Here is a 23,057-nt window from a genome sequence, read left to right as displayed (position 1 = left end):
AGGAGCTCCCCACTGCTTGGGGTGTTAGCAAGAGGGTCTGTGTGGCAGCAGGCCGTGCCTCTGTGAGTGGGCTCAGGGCTACGCTAATGACTGGGAACCAATTTGGGTGGTTCTGTCCTCCCCAGAGCTTTGCCCAGCTGTGGGCCCCCTCCTCTAGGAAGCCCTCCAGTCCGGAGGCCCCATCCCTCCCCGGAGGACGCAGGCAGGCCTTGCGTGAGCCTGCAGAAACCAGGCCGGAAGAGGTCGGAGGGGTTTATTAGGAGTTTATTGCCAGTCTGTGTCTGGGCAGCGGTCACCGGACTTTGTCCTTCCTCTGGGGCATGGGCTTTCTCCAGAGGAGCAGGAGGACAAGGGTATTGACTACAATCTGCACGTGGCCAAAGATGGGGACGCCGAAGCTGCGGTACAGGAGGCCACCGAGGGTGGGTCCCAGGGTTCGAAGCAGCGGCTGCACAGAGGCGCAGAGGCCCAGCATGGTCCCTGGAGGGTGGGTCGGGGGAGTCAGGCCCTGAGCAGCTCCCTGGGCAGTGGCCCGCTTCCTGGACACAGCCATGGCCTCCCGCCACTCCTAATCCCCCCATCCTCACGGAGGCACAGTCCGAGCCTTCATAGTCTGGTGAAATACTCCCGAAAACAGCCCTCAGGCCATTCTACCTGCTGGTTTCGAACCTCCGGTCCCCCACCCCCTGCCACCCACCCGGCCTCCGGAGCAAATGCAGCTCTCTGTGCCTGTTCCCTGAGGACCACTCAGCCGTGCAGGAGGCGGCACAGGGTGCTTCCCAGGGCACTGGGCTGTCTCTTCCCTGCTCCAGAAAGTTTCTAAGTGCAGGAGGAGCCTGGGAACAGGGCCACAGGTCACGGCAGCAGGCCCCGCCCTGCCAAGCCTGCCAAGGGAGATGGCATCTGAGCCTGGGCCCGGAACCTCCCGCCCAGGGTGTCAGGGCGGCTCTTTCCCAGGGTACACACCACCACTGAGGGCTGGTGATGCAGTCGGGAGGCCGAGCCTGGCCTTAGACACTGCTGGGGCTCGAGTTTAGAGTGGGCATGATGCCCCTGCCCCACAGCGCCTCCTGGCCATCAGCCCTTCCTCCAGCAGCCCCATCCTGCAGAGCTCCTACTGCTCCGTGGAACTCCCCCAACGGGGCCACAGAGGGGTTTCCGGAGCCCACACTGGGCCCCTCCACCTGCCCCTCCTGTAGCCCCAGCAAGACCGAGCTGCTTCCCAGGACCCTCAGATGGCCCCCACCTGCACAGCAGCTAAGTCAGTCCCTCACGCCTTGTCTCCGCAGCCCTCTGGCCAGCTACCCCCAGCACGGACAGACATGTGACACTATCCGTGGCTGTTGTCAACACTCGGGCAGCATGGAGGGCAGCAGTCACTGAGCGGGAGCACCTCCCAGGACTCCGGGTGGGAGGATTCTCTGCCTCTGGTCCTGTGCCCAGAGGGTCACTGGCTCCAGGGGCTTCAGAGCCCAGGTCTCCTGGAGTTGGAAGTCTCTGGCCTGTCAGCTGTGATAAGCAGCTGGCCAGGCCCCACCGGGCTCAGGGCCCAGCGTGGAGGACCATGAAGAGTAGCCTCTCCTGCAGACACAGGGTGCAGTTTCTGCCCCTTCTGTGGGTTTCCAGGCTGCTGCTGGGAACCGGGTGCTTGCTCCCTCCAGGCCAACGGTGGCATCTGGGCATGACGTGGCCCAGTGGCCTGGGCCTGGCCTCCTTCAGCATCCAGAGCCCTCTTCCTCAGCTCTCCAGGCCTTCCTCCCCTGTGCCCTCCTCCTGGCCTCTCCAAAATTCGGCCCAACCTCCTCCAGGAAGCCCTCCTGGCTCAGCCTTCGCCAGTCCCTGCACCGTGGAGTCACAGTCCCGGAAGGCCTTGAAGGTTCCCAGGCAGCCCTGAGAAGAGGCCTATCCTTTGCAGCCCACCGACATCTGCACCTCCAGACCTTGGGCTGCCACCTCCCAGACAGGCAGCTGGAAGGAGGGTCAGACTTGTGCCCTGAGTTTTCTGGCTCTGCTGCTGGGGAGGGAAGAATCTCCAGGACTCCAAAGGACTCCCTGAGACCTGTGACCTCCGCCAGCACCCAGAAGCGCCCTGCACTGGCCAGTGTGAGCCCATACCGTGCCTGGGGTGGGGCAGGAGCCAGGGCACTGCTGGGACCAGGGCATCCCCAGATTGCACGACGGGCTTTCTTAGGCTTCAAGAAAGCAAGCTAGGTCCGAAGTGGGTATGGGGAGGTCTATATCTGGGGGACCTGTGTTCCCCAAGTGGCCTAGGGACTTTCTGAATTTAATGAATGGTGTGCATTCATTCACTCATTCATTCAGGAAGTTCCTGAGCACTTGCGTGACCCCCCTGTGCTGCGGGAGGGCCCAGAAGTCCCTTGGGCTTCTGGGCCTGGCAGGCAAGGCCTTAGGTGCTTCTCAGAGCCAAGCCAAACGCCACCTCTGGGCAGCCCCTCCAGGCCCCTGGCCTGCCCCCAGCTGGACTCGGTGGTGGGCAGGAGTCTCCTGCAGGCCCCAGACCCCCCACCTTACCCACCCCACACAGACTGAAGGCCTCCACCCTCCCTACCCCACCCAACCCACACAGACCCCAGGCACCCATCCCACCTACCCCACCCCACACACACCCCACACACAGAGCCCAGGCCCCCACCTCACACAACCCACACAGACCCCAGCTTCCAACCCTACCCACCCCACACAGACCCCAGCCCACCACCCCACTCACCCCACCCACCCCACACAGACCCCAGGCCCCTAGACCATCCCACCCCCACTGGGCTTTTCCTAGGGCTTCCTGGAGGAGGCTGCCCACCAGCTGGCCGCAGCTCACCCGTGTCCGAGCTGGAGACGGCCTTGGTCAGCATGCTGTCGGTGACCACGTTGAGGGAACACATGCTGAACACCAGGCCGGGCACCAGGAGGCAGAAGTGGAAGACGCTGGACATCGAGGCCTGGGACAGGCAGGTGGGGGCTGAGCTGAGTGAGGCCAGGCTCCTGTCTAGGGCCTTACCCGTCCCTCTCCACCCTGGCTGCTGCCCCTGCTGAAGAGCTGGCCCTGGGTGGGGGTGGAGTGTGGAGGGGGCCAGGAGCCCAAGCACAGATGGCACTGACCAAAGTGGCCTTGTTCCAGTGAGAGGGTCAGGGGAGTGGGCCACAGCGGGGAGCCCTCACCATGGCCAGGCCCACCGCGATGAAGACCAGCACACTGGCACGGAGCAGCGCCTCCTCTGAGAAGTGGCTGCTCAGCCACCCGATGACCAGGCCCTGGGTCACCTAGACCAGGCAGAGAGGGTATTAGTGGGGATGGGGGAGGCGAGGGAGGGGCATCTGGACCGTGGGCAGCCCCAACAGCAGGGGACCTCCAGAATGGCCTATGCTGTCCCTCTCCAGAGAAGGCCTCTTAGCATCTGCGAGCCCCTGGGGTCTCTCCCCACCCCGCCGGCAGTCACTGTGTCAGGACGGCTCCAAGGTCCCTGAGGAGACAGGGCTCCTCTCCACAAGGGAGAAAAGAAAGGCCCACACCAGGGACACCAGGGACACCAGGGATGGACCTGATGGGACAGGCTCAGCTGCAGTCTGCTCCCAGGGATGGACTCAGTGGGCCAGGCTTGGCCGTGGGCAGCTCCCAGGCCAGGGCAAGGCTCCCTATCTGGCCATCTCAGCTCCTCCACCGAGCAGGGAGCGCTGGGCCAACGTGCCTGGAATGCAGGGGTGGCCCTGCTGGAGGGTCCCTGGGCTCAGTATCCACCCACAGGGCAGGCCCAGCCTGCAGAACCTGTGGAGGGAGCCAGCCACTCTCCCCACGTCCTGCCAGGCAGAGCAGAAGCTGCTTCCCACCCGAACCACTAACGGTGTAAAGATCTGACCTTCACCCTTGCTTTATCTCAGGGTGTTTTGGGATTTTAAAAGTTTTTTAAAGGAGGAGCTGGCAAATTTCACTCTGTACAATGCACCTAAGAGGAGCTCACAGCGCTAGACGCCTAGGTGTGTTGTGTCTCCATTTACCCATTAAGTCAACAAAAGCTTAAACTTAGGAGCCTTGCAGGCTTTGACCTGAACCTGGAGCTGAGCAGCCTGTCCCTGGCCGGACTTGGGGCTGGGCTACTCTGCGGGCCCCTCCTCCCCTCCTCAGCCTCCTGTCCCGCTGCTCCGCCTGTCGGGGTCCCCAGGCCTCACCCTGCTCCTTCCCCGGCCCTGGGCAGTTCACCAGCCCAGTTCCTGCGAGGGCGTCTCCAGGGTGTCGGTCACCACCCAGCTCTGTCTGTCTCAGGCAGGGTCCCCACTGCAGCCACGCCAGGCCCAAGTGCCCCCGACACAGGCCAGGGGCTGCCATGTCCATCCTGGCTGCAGGCTTCAGCCAGGGTCTGAGGAGGGTCTTGCCTGCGGTGAGCTGGGCACGGCCTGTTTGGATGGGGCCCCAAGGCGCAGCCTCCCGCCGGCCCTCAGAGCAGAAGCCCTCGCTGCCCACGGTGGGGCTCAGCCTCTCCAGGACAGGCTATTTTAGTACTAGTCTAGTCCTGGGCCCAGAGGCTGAAGAGCTGATGGCTTGGAGGTGCCAGGAATGCCACAGGCTTCCAGAGAGGCCGAGAGCCCTGCCCCCACCCTGGCAGGTCCCAGAATAGCCCCTCCCTCACTCTGGCTGTCAGGCAGCCATGCTGGGTGGCCGCACACCATCACCTGTCCCCACCACCCCAGGGTCTGGTCCAGATGCCCAGAGGAGCTGGCGGTGGAGGGGGCTCGCCCTGGCCCAGGAGCTGAGCTGTTCTAGGGGGCTGGCAGACAGGACCCCTGCTGCGTCAGAGCTGCCAGGGTTTCAGGGCAACCTACAATGACAGCCTGGCCTCTGAGCGCTGGCATCGTGCTCCTGTGGAACCTCCGCAGGGGCTGGCACTGGTCTAAGTGCTTTGCCATGTCAGGTCACCTCATCTGCCAAGGACCCTGCAAGGTGGCCCTTTGGCCTCATGGGGTGGATTGGGAGCATTTGGGAAACTTGCTCTAGTCACATGGCTGGTGGACAGGTGGGCTGCTACAGACCCCAGCCGGCTGCATCAGGGGCCAGAGTCCACTGTCCTCACCGTGCGCTCATCTCTGCAGCTGGCTCTCCCTCCCTGGCCTGGTTCCCTGTGGACCCTGACATGTGCCGGATGGGAGGTCGAGAACTCCCCAGCCTCCACCAGGAGAAGCGTCCACTCTCAGAGGCCCGACCCACTGGAGACCCCCGCCGTGCCCCCAGCAGGCCCTGTGTGCCACTCACCATCTGGAGGAGCCCGAAGAAGGACATGAGGTAGCCAGCCTGGGCAGCCTCCAGCTGGAAGAAGTCCATGGAGATGATGGAGAACATGATCATGAAGAGCCCTGAGCCGGGGCAGAGGAGCAGGGGTGAGCACCACCGCACCCCAGCCTTTGCCTGACCAATCAGGGGGTCTGGGCCCTGGCCGGTGCCTGGTTCAGGGAGGGGCCTGTGGTGCCAGCCAGGCCAGTGAGACCCTTCCCTGGAATTCTGCCAGATCCCTGGCATGGAAGGTCGCTGCCAAGGGGTTGCTAAGCTCTGGACTATGAGCAGGAAGGCTCTGGAATGGGGAGACCCAGGGCTAACCACGTGGGAGGATTTGGCCCCAAGACCCACCCTGGGCCTCTGTTATAAAAGCCCACAAAGTCACGCCTGCAGCCCCAGCACTTTGGGAGGCTGAGGAGGGAGGACTGGTTAAGGCCAGGAGTTTGAGACCAGCCTGGAAAACATAGTGAGACCCTGTTTCTACAAAAATTTAAATTAACTGGGGGTGGTGGTATACGCCTGTAGTCCCAGCTGCTCAGGAGGCTGAGACAGGAGGCTAGCTTGAACCTGGGAGGCGGAGGCTGCACTGAGCTGAGATCATGCCACTGTACTCTAGCCTGTGCAATGGCCTCAAAAAAAAAGGCTCCTGTTCCTGAGGTTAGTGACTTGGGCTCTAGTTTTGAGAATCAAAAGAGGCTGCCCAGGCGGCTGGGTGGGACAGAGGCTGGGGCGGTCAGAGTGTTGAGGGCCGTTCTCCACCCTGCTTCCCGGCATCCCAGAGACGGGGCTGCGCGTGGGCTTGTCCACGGCTCGCTGTTCTATCTGGTCCATGACACCGTAGGGTCTGCTGCGAGGGCCCTGGGCTGGCGTGCTTCAGAAGGCAGTGCTGACACTCAGACCTGCTTCCCTGCATCTCAGGCTGTCCCGAGAGGACGTGGGGCCACAGGGTATGAGGGTGAGAGCTGAGGAGCGCCCTGTGGATCCCAGGGCAGGTCCCCACAGGCGGAGAGCCAGGTCCTCTGCCCTGGGATCTGCAGGTTCACGGTGTGGAGGGGCTGCAGGGGGGTGGGAAAGACCCTTTCCTGCCTTCCTCCTGCCCCTGCCTGTGCACTGCCTCTGCGTGGACCTGCAGGGCACAGGTCAGAGGAAGAGCTGGGCCCTGGCCGCAGCTGGAGCTCCACCGGGCTCTGGCCGTGGCCGGCGGCAGTTGAGACTCACCCGAGGGGAAGGTGGAGGCCACCTTCACCAGGAAGATCCTTGGGACGTCTGGCAGCCGCAGTAGGCTGCCAATGGCCTTCAGGTCAAACACGCTGGCCCGGGGGCTGCCTGGCAGTGAGAGGCCAGTTAGGCCCACGGAGGCCATCGTCCCAATGCCCGCCCCTTGCCCGGCTGCAGGCCCCACTGCTCCCAGGCCCCTGTTCTGCCTGCCGGGGTGCATCTTTCTCTCCTGGCTTCAGTGCTGCTCGCTCGTGGGTGTGAGAGCTGTGATGCTCCCAGCCCTGAGGTGGGCACCACCACTCAGCACACTTCCACGTGTGCCTAGGGCCTCCCAAATCCCCCGAAGCACTCAGGAAAAACATCCTCTGTGCACAGCAGCCCCTGAACAAGGGACTAGCAGCTGCTTCCTGTAAGGTCCTGGCCTGGGGCCTGGGGCAGAGCGTGACCTGGCCAGCAGCCCAGAGGAGGACAATGGCAATGCCATGCTGCTCTGTGCTCACAAGTCACCACCATGCCCTGGTCCACTGGACACCTCTGAGCGTGGTGCTGCGGGTCCCCCACCGGGATTATGAATTCCCCTTGCCCATTGCCCTGGGGGATCCTGCCTCTCTGGCCCTGGGGGCTCCTGACTCTCTGGCTCTGCTATGTCTCGCCACAGCCCTAGCTCCACCCAGTCCTTCCTCTGGACCTTCTGGGTTAATTCCATCACAGCCCTCTGTCCCAGGATGGCCCCAGGTGGGTTCCTCCATCCCAGGCTGGGTTGTTAGTCCCTAGGCACAGAGGCACGGGCCCTGCCATGTGCCCCATGTGCAGGGGCCAGGCTCGGCAGGCGGCCACCCTTGAGGGGATTTCCTCTGGGGAGCCCTGGCCTCTCCTCCTGGGACCCACGCGACCATCCTCTGCCCTCCACCAATCAGTGCGCCTCACGGAGCACCCTCACATCTCCCTGGACATCTGGAGCCTCGGGAGCCTTGCTGGCCCACCCATCCTGTTGGGGTCCCTCCTGGTCCTCTCCAGCCCTCTCTGGGCCTCCCCTCCTAGCGCCTCCGCATCTGGATCTCCCCGCCTGTCTGACCCTCACTTCCACCTTTTCACGACCGCACCTCACTTGGCTCCTATGAAGTCGGTAGCTGGGAGGGGTTCAAGGAAGGCAGGAGGGTGCGAGCAGCCCCCAGATTCCCCCCCCGCCCCGTGCCCCTTGGCTGGAGCACACAGGCCTAGCCAATGCCTCCCATTGCCCCAGCATCCGGGCAGGGCATACCTGGCAGGGCTTACCTGGTGGTGGAGCCTGGGCGTCTGTTCTGGCCCCTTTGGTGCTGGCGGGGATGCAGGTGAAGCTGAGGACAGCTCCCAGGAGGGTGGCCAGGGCAGCCAGGATGGCCGGGCACTGAATCCTGCGGGCAACAGCATTGGCTGCAAAGGGCGAGGGTCCCAGGACCCAGGCGCCCGCCTCCTCCCCCGACTTGCACCTTCAGCCACACTATGGCTCCAGCGGCTGACAGCAGCTCAAGCCTGACCTCTCACGTCCCCACAGTCTGTAACTTAAAGACTGGGGACCGGGGCCTCAGAGGACATTTACTCAGTGGTGGATGAAGGAACCAGTGAAGCAGTCACCATCCCTGGCCCTCGCCATGGCACCCAGGCCCTGGCAGCCCCTGTGGGTGCCAAGTGTGGCAGCCAGGCTGCTGGGCACCTGGCGTAGGCGGCGCATCCTCCCAGGAACAGCAGCTCCCACACTGGCCAATGTCAGGAGAGGCTCCAAAGGGCAAGCCTGGCGTGCGTGTCCCTGGGAGGGGCTCTCTGAGACTTGGACACCCGTGCTGTGTTATGGGGATGGTCACGCTGCCTCCCCAGCGGGGGCAAGGGCAGGCCTGGCACTTAGCGGGCCCTCAGAAACTGCCTCCCCTCCTGGCAGGACCCCTCCCCACTTTCTAGAGTGGGTGCGGCATGCTGGGCTTGAAGAGGGCTTCGGGCCGGGATTTGTTCCAGAGACTCACAAAGCCCCGGATCTGCCCCTCAGGCTGCTCTGCCACCTTCCCACCTGCCGGGCCACCACAGAGGCCTGTGACTTTGGTTCTCCCATCAGCTTCCCTGCCATGAGTCCCCACCTAGAAACTCGGCCTGGGATTCCCCTAGAAGGAACCAGCAGGCCTTGTTACCTGGAAACACAGGTGCCTGGAGCCGTCTGTTCTGTCACCATTGCCTCCCGGGAGCTGAGCCAGCCGCCTCCCATCGGGGAGAGGCAGGAGGACACTGGGGGCTTCCCACTGAGCCTGGCTGTAGCCTCCAGGCCTGACCACCACAGCTTCCCTCGCAGCAGCTGAGCAAACTCCTAAACAGCCTGCAAGGGCCCTTCTTGGTGAGGCCCCAGCCCTCCTTCCCATACAGCATGCCATCTGAGGAAGACTCAATTTACCAGCTGCTAGACTCTGGTCCCTGAGGCAGGTGGGCGAGGTTGGACCCTGCACTGAGACCGAGGTGATCACCAGATGATGCGGCAAACGTGTGAGCCGTTCACGCAGGCAGCACAGGTCCTGCCCCGACCTCAGCGGAGCCCCCAAGTCCACCCTGGTCAGGGCCTCAGGGTGAAGACATGAGTAGTCAGGGTCCTGGAAGGTGCCCTTGCACCCGAAAACACAGCCAGCCACAGACCAGTATGTTCCCACTGAGTTCAAAGAAAGACCTTTTCTCCGCCCCTCCTCACCACAGCCACATTGCGCACACACACACACACACACACACACACGTGTGCACATGCACACACTGTGCACACTCGTGCACGCACACATGCGCACACACACATGCACATGCACGCACATGCACGCACAGACACGTGCGAACACGCACACACACAGCCACGCACACACATGCACACGCACGCTGACACACACGCACACACATATGCACACATGCACATGCACACACGCATGTGCACGCACCCACATGCACGCACACGCGCACACACACACGCACACGCTGACGCACACACACACGCACACATGCACATGCACGCACACATGTGCACGCACACACATGCACACATGCACACGCACACACACACATGCACACGCACACACACACGCACACATGCACGCACACACACGTGTAAACTTGTATACGTGCACTTACATCTACCCATCTGCCAGAGCAAGGAAGGGACGTGGTGCCGCGCTGACTAGGACAGCCAGTGGGCCACCTCTGGGTACAGAGTCTGGGCATTTCTCAGGTGGGACCCCTGAGCTCACATGGGTGGGGGTGGGGGTGCCAGCACACATCCACCCCACCTGTGCTGCTGCCCCACCAATCCATCAAGGCAGCTCTGACTCTCCCCCACCTGCCCAGCACCCATGGCTCTGGGGCGCCAGATACTTGGGCTTTCCGGCTGCTGGATTTCCACACCACTGGGCCCTTCCTTTGGGAAAATGCTAGGGAAAGGACAGGGCTGGGCTCCGGCCCCACAGCTTGCCCCTGCAGCCAGCAGGCACGGATGTGTGGTGTGGGAGGGATGCCTGGCTCCTGTGGCCAGCACCAGGGAAAAGGGCCCTCTTTGGGACCCTGGCCTCAGAGGCCTGCACGTCACAGCTCAGGGTCTGGCTGGGCAGGGGCAAAACCTGCCTTCTTTGCCAGATGCCCCAGAAGTGCACAGGAGCAGAGGCGACACTTCAATGGCTATTTTGGGAGGCTGGTGACAAGCAAGGCGTGGTGGCAGGGAGCCAGGCCCTCGAGTGGTGGCGGGAGAGCCCAAGGCCAGTGCTGCTGTGGGCAACAGGAGAGGCTGGGGCTGGGGAGCCCTGGAGGGCCCCAGGAGAGAGTCAGGGCCCGCAACTGTGCCCGTGGCCACGGATGGCTGCTGGGGGAGACTTGGGCTGTCCTTCCCCAGTCAGAGCTCTCTCCCGCTCCCCCCACACGAACTGCCAGGAGTGGGAAGGACATCCGGCATGCCGGCCTCAGCCCCGGGGCCTCTGCACGCCTCCCGCGCCCCCACAGCCTGGCCATCCCCTGGACCATTGAATCAAGGTTCCATTCGCACAGTGCAGTCAGCCCCTTCTGCTGAGCACACCCAACCTCACCCTGACCTGCCCAGACGAAGGGGCACGCTGGCTTCCAGGGGCGCATCCAACACTTTTATCAATGGAGCCACGATCAGGAAGGCCGGACAGCTTAATTGGTCTTTGTCCCCTCCTCCTCAGCTCACCTGCTGGGCGACCTCATTTCCTCTTATGCAAATGAGAGCTGGGCTGGCAGCTGCCCTGCCGCTCACCCCATCCTGGGGCCCCTCTGGACCTGCCAGACCCAGCCGGCCTGCATGCTGCCCACCGACCACAGCCCACACCTGAGGCTGCCCAGACAGCAGGGAGTGGAGCTGCCTTTCAGCCACGTCTCCAGGAACCTCTGCCGGTCTAGCTCCTGCACAGTCTCCAGTGACAAGCCTCATCTAGCCTCACATTGCTCTGAGGCTCCGAGAGGTGACAGCAGGTGCCCAGGTCATCTGTCGGGAGTGAACCCACAGGAGGGGCTGAGGCTGGGTCATCTGGGACCTAGCTTCATGGGACCCCTAGGTCACAAGAGGATGGGGCAGGGGGTGCCCAGAACAGCCCTGATGTCCAGCCTGGGGCTGGGAGAAGTCACCCCTGCCTGCCCCACGACGCCGTAGTTAGAACCACGTCTGAACACAAGAATCTTGCAGGGACACGCCGAGCTCAGCTGCCTTCTGGCTTCCAGGGTGCCCCAGAAAGTGGAGGCCCCTCTGGCCTGACCCCTCCCAGTCTTTGTGTCTCCCAGTACCTGGTCCCCCCACTCCCCAAACACACAGCCCTCCAGCCAAGCCACAAGCTCCTCCTTCCCCAAATGGGCTCTGGGACTGGAGTGACTCAGGAGGCCAGCAGGAGGCCTGTCCAGCTCAGCCGGCCACTGCTCCCTAGGCCGTTCTGAGGGACGGCAGGGCCGGGACCATCTCAGCAGGGCCTGCTCCCTCCCTGCCGGGGAAAGAACAGAAAGAGCCAGAGTGTCCTGGGCCCTGGGAAGCACTCGGACAAGCAGCCGCTGAGCGCCTCTCTGGCTCTGGGGACGCCTGCCTCTCTGGCTCTGGGGGCGCCTGCCTCTCTGGCTCTGCTGTGTCCCGCCACAGCCCTAGCTCCACCCAGCTGGGGTGGGGGCGGGCCCGGGTCCCCCACATCCTGCTGCCCCCTCCACTGCCTGCAGCCCCTGCCTCTCCTGCATAGCAGGTGCCCTGTTACAGACACCCCTGCACCCCTCAGCTTCTGCTCAGCGCTTGGGGTGCCCTGGGTCATGTGGGCTGCTGCTCCCCTCCCTTCCCACCTCTTCCTGCCTCTCTGACCTCCGGCGCCCCTGGCTCCTCGTTTCTTCTTGGCTGGGTACTGGCACCCCCATGGCATGGGCATTGCCCTGGTGGCCGCCTGTCCACCCGGAGAAGGCAAACCCTGCAGGGCTCCCCGCTGTCTGACGCAGGGAGGACTCGATGGCTCTCGCCATCCCTCCCCCGGCTGTGAGGGTCTGGGCTCAGAACATGAGTCACAGAGCCACCCCCCGCCCAGCGTGTGCGCAGTGACTCAGGTCTCGGGTCCCTCCCCAGGCTAGCCTGGTCTCTCAGCCTTGGGCTCCAGAGGCTGGGCCCAAACCAGTTATACAAGTGCCCGCCCCCACAGCCTGTGGGTGCCAAGTCCACTTCCTCCTCCCACCTGCTGCCCAGGTGGGTGCGGACGAGACAGGACTGGGGCCTTTCAGGGGAATGGCATACACAGGTGGGTGTGCAGGGAGGAAGACCCATGTATGCCGTGCCTTGGTTTCCATCAAGGAAGGGCAGGAAGGCTGTGAGGAGGGGGCGTTCACAGCTGCACCAGGCTCCTGCCCCTGGCTAGGCCAGGAGCCAGAGCTGGCTGGGGGCTGCCAGACTGAGGAGGCCAGGGGGCTGGCCCTTGCCATGGGGCACCAGGCCTTGCAGTCTGGCTGGCACTGGCCTCACTGCCTTTGGTGAGCCCCTGAAGAGGAGGTGTGGGCCTCCCTTTCCCCATCTCGGTTGGCAGAGTTCCAGCCACGAGGTCACCCCCCACAGCCCTCCCATCACTCTGGGCAGCCAGCCTTCCCACAGCGCCCATGCAGTGCCCCGTGTGGTGGGTGTGGTGTGGGGGATCCTGAGGGAGTCCCACACCGCCTGAGCCTTGGACAGGCACTGGGAGCTCTTTGGAGGCAGTCTCACCATCTCCCGGGCCTCAGTTTCCCCCCCCCCCATCAAAGGAACTGTCCCAGCTGGCCTGGTGACGAAAGGTTGAGGTTATCAAGTGCCTCAGATCCTGGGATGAATGAGGCAGGGAAGCGAATGGAATGCGCTGGCAGGTGTGGGTAGGGGAGAGGCTGTCTTGGCGGCTGGAGGGAGGGAGAGGGATGTGAGTGGTGTTCTCGGTCAGCAGTCGGGATGGGGAAAGGGCAGGAGAGACAGGAGGGACCCGCAGGCTGGGAGGCGTGCGTGCTGACTGCTCCAGCGTGCTGGCCCCGGCTCGCTGCGAGGACCAGCTGGGACCCTCCAAGCATCCCTGTGGGAGAGTGAGGGCGGGGGAGGGCCCATTTCCTAGGTGAGGACGGGAAGACAGCAACAGGTGGCTGGGCCCCAAGCCGGCAGAGTCCCCGGGGTGGGCAGCACCAGGGGAGAGCGGCTGTCCGGCTCCTCCTTCCCCAAATGGGCTCTGGGACTGGAGTGACTCACGAGGCCAGCAGGAGGCCTGTCCAGCTCGGCCGGCCGCTGCTCCCCAGGCTGTTCTGAGCACTCCTCCCTGTGCCCTCCTCACGCCCCCCTCACCCCAGCCACCCTTGAAAGACAGGCCCTGGGCGGTTTGGGCTCCCCATGCCTTACAACTGCCACCCTCCTGGCCTCAGGGGGAGCCGCCCCTGCCGTCCTGCCACTGCTGCCCACACAGGTGCCCTGGGCCCCATCTTCCAGGGACGCCCCACCAGCCATATGCTCAGCTCCCATATCAGCCTTTCCCTTTCCCTGGGGCGCCTCCTCAGGGCTCCTCCCACCCTGAGCAAAGCCCCCCCAGACCCTCTTCTGCCCCGTTTCTAGCTCAACTCCCCGACCCTTCTCCTGTCTCCTTGTTTCCCTGGACCTGTTTATTGCGCAAGCCTCCTGCAGCTGGCACCGGCACCTGGGGATGGCTGCCCTGCTGGGGCCACTGGGCCACTGTGCCTTCCTGGGCCACCAGCAGTAGAGACCAGGGTCCCTGCCCCCCACGGACCCCTCAGCCCTTGACTCGCAGAACGTACTCCCTCCTCACCCTTCCAGCACCAAAACATGAGTGCTCAGTGCGTAGCTCTGGGCCTTCCACACCTGAAGACGCGCCCCATTTCTCTCCCTTATCTGGATGCCTACTCAGCAGCTCCCTTGAGCGCCCAGCAAGCACCCAGTCAGGGCCTGAACAAGACCCAAATCCCAGTGGTGCCCCAGGCTGCTCTGGCCTCTGTGCAAGGCTGCCAGGCTCCCCGGGACCAGCCCCAGGGGTAGGCACAGCCTTGGCATTGCCATCTTGAGTTCACCCCCACATCCTGCCCATTGGCAAAGCCAAGCCAGAGTCGGCCCTCTGCCCTCTCCCACCACGATCACCTCCGGTCTGGCCACCATCCTCCCCCACCTTGGCCGGCACAGTGGCTGCCCTACCGGTCTCCCTGCAGGGGTGTCCACCCCCCCATCTCACCCCTGCTGCACCATCCAGGGTGCCCCAGCCTGGCGCCTGCCCCTCCTGCCTCCCTCCAGCCACATGGCCTCCTGGCTTCCACAGCCAGGTCTCTGTCCCGTGGCTTCTTTGCCTCTCCCACCCGCTTCAGGCCTCGACTCAGACGGCACCTGCTCAGACAGTCCCTAGTGACCCCGTCCATTAAACCCCCAGTTCTGCCTTGTGACTTTCTGTTCCATGTAGCTCAGCTGATGTTACGGTAATTCGTATCACACTCACTTCAGCCCAGGGACTCAGCCTGTGCTGTTTGCCATCGTATTCTAGAACAGAGTCCTGGGGGCACCAATTAGGTGTTCAGAAAACATCCGTGAGCAGACAAACTGCTCACCCCACCCCACCCTCCCGCTCACAGCCAGCAGCAGCCATCAGTCCAAAGCCCAGCCTCCAGTGAAAATGCTGGAAGAACGCTCAGGACCTCAAGCAAGGCCCCCAGCACAGCCTAGAGACCTCCAGAGAAGGAGGTGTGCTAACAAGGCCACTGTGCCCTCCCGGCGCCGGGGCTGCGCCAGCACTCAGCTGCCTCCACCATTGCTGGGTTTTGCCTCGAGGTCCTGGGGAGCCCAGGCTGCAGCCCCTAGGTGGTGCCTGGCCTGGGAACTGCCATCAGCTCACCCAGGGCTGGAGAGCCTGGTGTTCACATAAGTGCTGGCCTCATGCCAAGGGGCACCCCCAGTGTGTGGGGGTTTCAGATGCCAGGAAGGCTCCACGCCAGATGGAGCCTCAGAGAAACTCACAGGCCAGCAGAGGGTGGGGGTCAGGGCCTGGGAAGACCCTGGGTGTAGAATACAAAGCTGGGGGGAGGGGCACAGCTGTGACTTCATCTACCCTCCCAGGACCATGCCCCTCCTATCAGGATTTACATTTCAGAGCTGAGGAAACTGAGTCAGGAAGAGCTGACAGCAGGGGACAGCAGATCCATGGATCCTCCTGCCAGAGTCCAGTTGCAGCCCCCCTCTCTGGGGCACCCTCTTGAGCGCAGCCACCCTTGCAGCCTCCAGAGACAGCTGGCAAGGGACTGTCAGGAGGTGAGTGGGAAGCCCGCTGCCCCCCATGCCCATGATCCCCCCGGCCTCCTGACCACCATCGGCTCTGGCTACCGTCCAACAGCTCAGCCCGGCTGCCATAGCATCCCAGTCCCCAGCAGGAGGCTGCTGGGAGGCTTCCCTCCCCTCAGGGCCTCAGTTTCCCCAGCATCACAGTGAGGCTGTGCATGGACAGCTTCAGTGGCACCCTGGACAGCATAGGACATCACACAGACCCATCGAGGGCCAGCCCGGGAGGTCAGGCTTAGGCCTTGCACGGGGCCAGGGTGTCCCTGCAGCCACGCCACGTGGCCACCTGCGCCCCTGGTTCCCAGCCCAGCCTGCCAGAGGAGCAAAAGGGGAAACCGAGGTTGAGAGGGGGCCGAGGGCGTCCTGAACCCGGAGCCTGCACCGCGGCCCCTCCACTTACCCATACGCAGAGATCAGGGTCCCACCCAGCAGGGAGCCGAGGATGACGCCGACGCCGAAGCAGAGGCCGAGCCGGCCCAGGGCCTTGGGCCGTTCCTCAGGTGCCAACAGGTCGGTGATGACCATCTGGGCGACTGGGGAGGGGATGGGGGCTGAGTTGTGAAAGCCCCTCACTGGGCGCCTCACCACGACCCACCTCCCTCAACCCCTTCCACCCCCACCAGCCCCTCTACAAGCCACGCCCATGTAGCCCCTGCACCCCTGTCCAGCCCTTAGGGCCAGGCCCCACCCGCACGCTGACCTCCCTAGCAGTGGCCCGGTCCACCCAGGTTGCCCCCGTCCCGGCCCCACCTGGCCCCTGGGCCTACCTGGCATCGTGTGCATGAGTGCTCCGGGCAGGCGGGAGGCGAAGAGCAGGTAGACCCCAGGCAGGGCTGGGCTGGAGGCGGCCACCAGGAGCAGGTAGAGCGTCAAGGCTGACAGGAAGGAGAGGGTGAGCGCCGCCCGTGCCCCGTGCTGGTCTGCGAATCTGGGGGCCGAAGGGCGGATCAGACCCTCATGGAGGCAGTCAGGGTCCCTCTTCCCCTCAGCCAGGGGCTGACCAGGGAGGCTGGAGCACGGATGGGGATGAATGGCCTAAGCACCTAGGTGGCTGCTGGGAGGCCTCCCTCCTCTCAGGGCCTCAGTTTCCCCAGCATCCCAGTGGGGCTGTGTGCAGACAGCTTCACTGAGCTGGGAGACTGACCCACGGGAAAGACCAACTCCGTGTAAAAATAAATGATGGAATCCTGGCTGGGCGCTGTGGCTCACGCCTGTAATCCCAGCACTTTGGGAGGCCCAGGTGGGTGGATCACCTGAGGTCAGCAGTTCGAGACCAGCCTGGCCAACATGGTGAAACCCTGTCTATGCAAAAATTAGCCAGGCATGGTGGCGGGTGCCTGTAATCCCAGCTACTTGGGAGGCTGAGTCAGGAGAGTCACTCGAACCCAGGAGGCGGAGGTTGCAGTGAGCTGAGATCACACCACTGCACCACTACACCACTGCACTCCAGCTGGGTGACAAGAGTGAAACTCCGTCTCAGAAAAGAAAAGAAAGAAAAAGAAAAGAAAAGAAAAGTCAGAATCCCAGGTGACCAGGGGATGGACCTGCGTTTTACAGTGTTTCCCGGCCCCTTTCTCCCTCCTGCTCCGGGCCAGCGGAAGCCGTCCCGGAGCCGCTGCTGGTCTGCTGCCTAAGGAGCCGCTTCATTTCTGCCTCAGGGGTTGCTCTGTCCCTTGCTGCTCTGTCTGATGTGGCTTGTGGGAGGATGTCCCTGTCCTGTCTAGAGCTTAGCGTTCCCACAGCACTGAGACCCGGGGTGTATGGGGCCCCCGGAGTCCCTCCTGCCTGGCCCTGGCAGGCCTATGGGTTGTTTGCTTACAGCCATGATGTGTTCACCAATCACACACTCTCTCTGGCTATGGCCAGGATTGGTGGAAAGCGTGGGGTGGGACACCCAGGGAACCTACCAGGGGCCAAAGCTCTTCTGCTCTCCCATCGGGCTGCGACAGGAGTGCCATTATCCCAGTGGGGTCTGGTGTGGGGTCGGGGAGCCTGGCTGGTCCCGACCATGGCGTCTGAGAGGACCCGGGTCACTGTGGGGAGAGCCCCCTGCACACACACACTGTACCTGCCAAACACCGGCCCACACAGCAGCTGCAGCACCCCGAAGATAGTCTGCAGGTAGCCGAAGGCAATGGAATCCAGGCCCAGATTCCGAGACAGGTACTGAAACACAGGTGGGAGCCTACGGGGAGGAGCTGGGAAAGACTGCAGGACCTGGAGTCTGGGCTCCCCGGATGGGCAGTCGGGGGAGGGAGCTGAGGGCCCGGGCTCTGCTGACTACACAGTGTGAACGTCGAGGGGCCCTTACCCGAGGGACCCTACTTCTCCTCTTCTAGGTGGGAGCCTGCGGTGGCCTCTAGGGTCCTTCCCCTCACCTCAGAGAGGCACCTGACCCCCACCATTTTGTCTTCATTCATTCGAAACTTTGTAGGGAAGCCAGCAGCACTGTCCTGGCCAGCAACAGATTGTCCCAAAGCCCCTGAGTGACCTCCAGCAGGTGGCCCAATGCCCAGTCTGCTCTGCGAGGCCCCAGCCCTCGGCCCCTCGGGAGGTGTAGGCCCGTGACAGCGTCCCTCCCAGAGACACCCCTCCTATCACTGCCGCCATTCTCTGTGACTCCGGTGCTCCCGCGGCCGTCTTCCCCACTGCCCCTACCTCTGAGTGCCTGACCCTCCTTCCAGTGATGGCACTATGGGTTAATTGTGCACTCCCAAATTCATATGTCTTAACCCCCAGAACCTCAGAATGCGGCTCTCTAAGGAAATGGAGTCTTCCAGAGTTAACAGGTTACAGCAAAGACATGAGGGAGGGCCCTGATCTAATGTGATCGGTGTCCTCAGTGGAAGGGGAATTGGGGACACAGCCACACTCTGAGAGATGACATTGTGAAAACCCATGGGAAGACGAGGTGATGAGGCCACAAGCCAAGGGATGTCTGGGCTCCCAGGGGCAGGAAGAGGTGGGAGGAACCCTCCCCTGTGGGTTTCAGAGGGAGCTTTGACCTCAGACTTCTGGCCCCCTGAACTGTGAGACAAGCTTCTGTGGCTCCAAGTCCCCCAGCTTTGGATAATTTGTTACAGCAGCCCCAGATGCTAGTACACTGCCCCCCTCATACCCTGGACCTTTCCCTAAGCTCAGTATTGGGGTCCCGTTCCCCTTCTTTCCTCTGTCTCCCTTGGTCCACACAGATTCTCTCTAGTGCGTTTCAGTCCCAAGAGCAGTCAGCAACCCCTCCCTCCCCCAACCTGACTCCTTCCTTCAGCTCCACCCTGCTCCCTCGACAACCCGGGGGAAGCCCCCCATCTACCAGGTCGCTTCTGTGTGTGAGCTTCACCTGACAATCCTCCCACGTTCCCCCAGTAACCCTCTGCCTCCTCCCCCATCCCTCGCCTCCCCCGCGCTGCTCCTGTGAGGATGCTCCTCATCCCATGCCCACGTGTCCCGGCCTTCCACGTCATCCTGCCCGCGTCACATGCCGCCTTTTCCTCCCAGCGCTCCTCTTTCCCGGTTTCTCTGCACAGTCCCCTTCTGGGAGGGGTTGCCCCCTGGAGCAATCACACCCCCTGCTACTTCTCCTGCCTTTCCTCGGCCTTCCCTACGGCGACTCCCACATACTCCCTGGCAGAGCTCTGAGCACCTGCTGCCCTGAAGGCCCCTCTCATTCCATCTCTCCTCTCCCATCCTGGGAGCAGGCCCCTGCCTCCCGCTGCCTCCCGCTGCCTCCCGCTGCCTCCCGCTGCCGCCCCCTCCCCGAAGTCCCCGCTGACCCACGCTGCTGCCTCGTGGCCTGCTTTGGCACGCCTCCCACTGGAGTGGCAACTGTCTCAGTGGCTTCCTCCCTCCCCCACGATGGCCTGCTGCTCTAAGTTGTGCTGGGTCCCCTGCCCCACCTCGGCCACCACTGCCATTTCCCTCGGCTCATCCGACCTCAGCCTCCCTGCCCTCCGGGGGGCCCACCCACGACCACCTCCATGCTGCAGGGTCCCGGAGCCTCTGTGCTGAACTGCCTTGTGTCAGTTCCCTTCGGCTCTCCACTAAAATCGTCTCAGACTCAACCCGTCCCCAGCTGGGCCCCCGTCTTTCCCCAAAGACTGCCTCTCCTCCTGTCCACGTCTCCTTCCTGCGGGCTCAAGCCCAAATCTTCAGGGCTCCCGAGCCTGCTTCCTCTCACACCCCCTGCAATCCCTCGACAACACAGGCCAACTCCAGCCACCTCTCAACTCCCCGCAGCCATCCCCAGCCGAGTCCTTTGAGCAGAAGGTGGAGTGTGGTCCCATTCTGGCCTCAGCCTGTCCACTCCAGCCACTCTGGCTGCTCCACTGCCCCGGGCCTCTCCTGCTTCCTTCAAGCCCTGCTCCAAGGTTGCCTGCTCCACGGGGACGACCCCACCCCCTTCCCACTGCAGTCCCTGTGTTTGCTGTTGACGGTCATCTTGCTCAGCACCAGGGTGTGGGTTTCTGGGACTTGATGCTCTGTAGTATTGCAGGCTCTGACACTAGGGTCAGCTCCTGGGCACCCAGCGCGAGTTACTGAATGAATACATGTCCCTCCCCGTGAGCGTGGGTGCCCGGCCGAAGCCCTCCACCTGTGCTCTGTGCCCGGCTGGTAGAAGGGCTGTGACTTCTCACTCTTGCCCACACCACCCCACAGGTACGGACTGCTATGACGCGTTTTATGATGAGAAAACCAGGCTCCCGCCCAGGCTTCCCCACTGCTAAGGAGATTCAGGGCCTGACCCAGACCATTTAGTGGGCGTGGGCTGGGCTCTGAGGCACGACAGAGAGGGATCCTTATGCTCACCATTGGGCTGGAAGCCTCTGCCAGGCCCGGAATGGTGCCAAGGTGCATCCCCACTCCCACCCAGATGCCCAGGTCCAGGCTCTGAGGGCTCAGAGGACGGCCAGGCTTCCCAGAAGCAAACATCGGAAGGCCCTAGGTTGGGCCTTGCGCTTCTTGGCGATGTGAGACTTTGTTCCCAAGCCTCTCCAGACTTGGCGAAGATGACTTAATCATTGCGATCACAGCTTCAGAGCCACATACCGTGCTTCAGGCCGCTGAATGATACATCAAACTAACATGAATTTGCCGATGAAATGTTTCCGCATGTGGCAACAGAGATAATGAAGTAAAAGACTGCATTCTCCCTCCTTCACGAAAAAGCTTGAGATCAGTTTGCCACCACAGACCACTTAGCGGACAACAAGGACCCAGGAGAATGGAGGGGACAGACATAAGCTGGCGGCAGGGCAGAGAGAGCCTCTCCAAGGGATTATCTGCCAGAGTCCAGACAGGACTGAACAGCCCTTGGGGCAGGAACTCCAGAGGGCAAAGGCTGCTGGTGAGAGGTAGGAGGAGCTAGGTGCTAGCAGGGCTCTGGGAGGTGCTGCCCCCAGGAGCGAAGTGGGGTGGCTCCCCACGGCTTCTCTCGGGGGCTGGGACTGCAGCCAGAATGCAGGATGTGCTGACGGGGGTCCAGAGGCAGAGGCCGGGTCCCTTAACTTACTTAGCTTAAGCATGGCATGGGGTCCCAACTGGGAGGGGCCATGGGAGCATGAAGCCCCCACTCTCTGCCACCGGCCAGATGGAAGGTAGGAGGAACAGCGGGGCAGCCCTGGCTGGGGCTGCAGGGGCTGGGGCATGTTACTCACTGGCATGATGGAGAACTGCATGAAGAGGCAAGTAAACTCGATGGTGGCCAGCACATAGGTGAGCAGGATGACCGAGGGCCGGTTCAGAGCACCCATCCTGCTGTGGGACTGGCCCTGGTCCCTGGGAGCCCAAGCTCCCTGCATCCTGGGCAGGCACCGGCGTAAGACCCAGGAGAGATCCGAGCGGGAGGCTGGCGGAGCAGGGGCCAAAAGTCCAGTTGATCTGGGCGGGGGTGCTGAGTCACTGGGTCCCAGGCAGCACCCGCCTGGCCTTGCCTGCAAGAGAGGATCCCCGCAGCGGGGCTCTCCTGCCACCTGGACCTTAGAGGACCCAACAGGTGGCCTCCACTTCTCCACTTTGGACAACTGCTGGTCTCCAGGCACATAGCTTCCATGGGAGGGGAGGCAGGGACACACTGCTCCACCCACCCCTGCAGGTGGGCCAGCCTCAGTGCCTAGCTCCATCAGTGCCCGGCCCAGTGCCCAGATGTCTGACACAGGAAGGCGCCATGCCCCACTTGTAGAGGGAGGCAGAGGCTCGGAGGGGTGGCCGTGTGCAGCTCAAAACATCGGTGCCTTCTGTGGCCAGAGGGCTGATTTGGGTCCCTGTGCCTCGGGGGCCTCCTTAGGCCTACAGTGGCTCTGTCCCCAACACGGCTCTCAGGGAAGGCCTACCTTCCCCTGTGACCAGCAGCCAGAGCGCCAAAGGGCCTCTGGATTGGTCTTGGAGTGCATAGGGGAGACAGCTCAGCCTTGCAGGCTCCCCAGGCGGGGCAGCTCTGCCTCACCTCCCACGGCAGGGTGCTGTCTGTCCCGCCCTTCCCCTCCCCGCCTCCAAATCTGCCGCATTAACACCTGACTGCACACTGGGCCGGTGGGGCAGGACGGGGAGACCCACTGAGGGCCCGGGAGCAGCGGTCCCGGGGTTCGGGAAGGCTGTGGGGAGCAGGGCAGCCCCAGCAGGCACGTCAGGGGCACCTCACTGGGCAGAGGAGCGGCGCTGCGCCGGAGTTCGGGGTCCGGGGCTCAGGGGCCGCCCTCGCCGGGTTGTGCTTGGGTACCTGTCTTCGCAGGGGTGGGCTTGGGCAAGGGTGCCGGTGGGGTGAGCGCTCCTGGGTGACCTGGGCACCGGTCCTTCCGCATAGAGCCCCGGCCCCGGCCCCGCCCTCGCGGGGGCTGACCTGGGACAGACACCGCCCCTCTGGGGCCGAGTTCCCTCACTCGCCGTTTGCCACTGCGCTCTCATTGGCCGAGCCCGCCCCGCTCCCCGAAGGACCCGCTCCTTCCCGGCCCACTCGTGGGCCCGCCCCATGCCTGGCTTCGCCCGCCCCAGCCCTTTCCAGCGTGGATCCCGCCCGGTGCCCTCTGGAGGCGGACACTGACCCTCAGGTAGCACAGGGGTCCACTCCGGACCGCAGGAGAGGCAGTGTGGGGCTGGAGACAGGCGCAGCTGTGGGAACAGCTTTGGGCCCCTCCTCACTTCAGTCCCCAGACCTGGAGGCTGCTGGCAGCAGCTGAGAGCCCGCTTTCCCCATGGCACCTTGCCTGCCGCTTCCCCAACCCTTGCAGGGGCCAGCAGAGAGGCAGGAACACGGGGACACGGGCCTCATGCTGCTCCCCGCCGCTGGAGCCGCTGGAATCTGGGTGGACGCTCCCAAATTTCCGTTCTTGATTTCTGTGCGCACACACACGGCGCTCAGCACACTTGGCTAGGGCCCTGCCCTAGCCTGGGCACCATTCTCCCGCCTCTATCACTAAGTAAGGAGGCGCTCACTCAGGACGCCTGCCCCACCCACCTGCCCAGGCAAGGGCGGGCACAGGCCCAAATGTCAAAGCCAGTGCCTCCCTGCCTTGTGTCAAGCATAGCTCAACAGAGCAGAAAACTGGTGGAGGTTCCTGGGACGGGGTGGGGCGGACATCGCAGAGGTGAGGGACAGCCGTCCAAAATCCTGGTGGGTAGGGGCAGAGCCAGGTAGCCCAAGGCCTGCTGGCTTGTTCATTTGAAGGCGTCGTGGGAGAGGGTCAGACTGCCTTTGGTTCAGCAGCTCAGGTGTGTTGGGGATCAGAAGATACCCCAACATGAAGCCTCAGAAGCAGCTTCAGAAGCAAGAGC

General features: G+C 63.3%; 1 protein-coding gene across 2 annotated transcripts; it reads right to left on the bottom strand.

Moving 5' to 3' along the window:
• Positions 1–220: 220 nt before the first annotated feature.
• SLC67A1 (solute carrier family 67 member 1) lies at positions 221–22,107 on the bottom strand. 2 transcript variants are annotated; one of them, XM_003943296.4, is made up of 11 exons: positions 22,006–22,107; positions 20,945–21,220; positions 17,362–17,459; positions 16,061–16,221; positions 15,694–15,826; positions 7,772–7,890; positions 6,497–6,604; positions 5,258–5,358; positions 3,175–3,276; positions 2,834–2,954; positions 221–480 (listed from the first exon to the last, which is right to left on the bottom strand). In XM_003943296.4, exons 2-11 carry the CDS (start codon positions 21,086–21,088, stop codon positions 293–295), a joined length of 1,275 nt encoding a protein of 424 aa, XP_003943345.1. In that variant the 5' UTR covers positions 21,089–21,220; positions 22,006–22,107; the 3' UTR covers positions 221–292. The 2 variants fall into 2 exon arrangements, with proteins under 2 accessions (XP_003943345.1, XP_074257958.1); XM_074401857.1 differs by lacking the exon at positions 22,006–22,107 and having other exon boundaries at positions 20,945–21,165.
• Between the last annotated feature and the right edge of the window lie 950 nt (positions 22,108–23,057).

Source organism: Saimiri boliviensis, chromosome 6 (genome assembly GCF_048565385.1).
Source record: "Saimiri boliviensis isolate mSaiBol1 chromosome 6, mSaiBol1.pri, whole genome shotgun sequence".
NCBI lineage: Eukaryota > Metazoa > Chordata > Mammalia > Primates > Cebidae > Saimiri > Saimiri boliviensis.
This window is presented reverse-complemented; position numbering and strand designations above follow the sequence as displayed.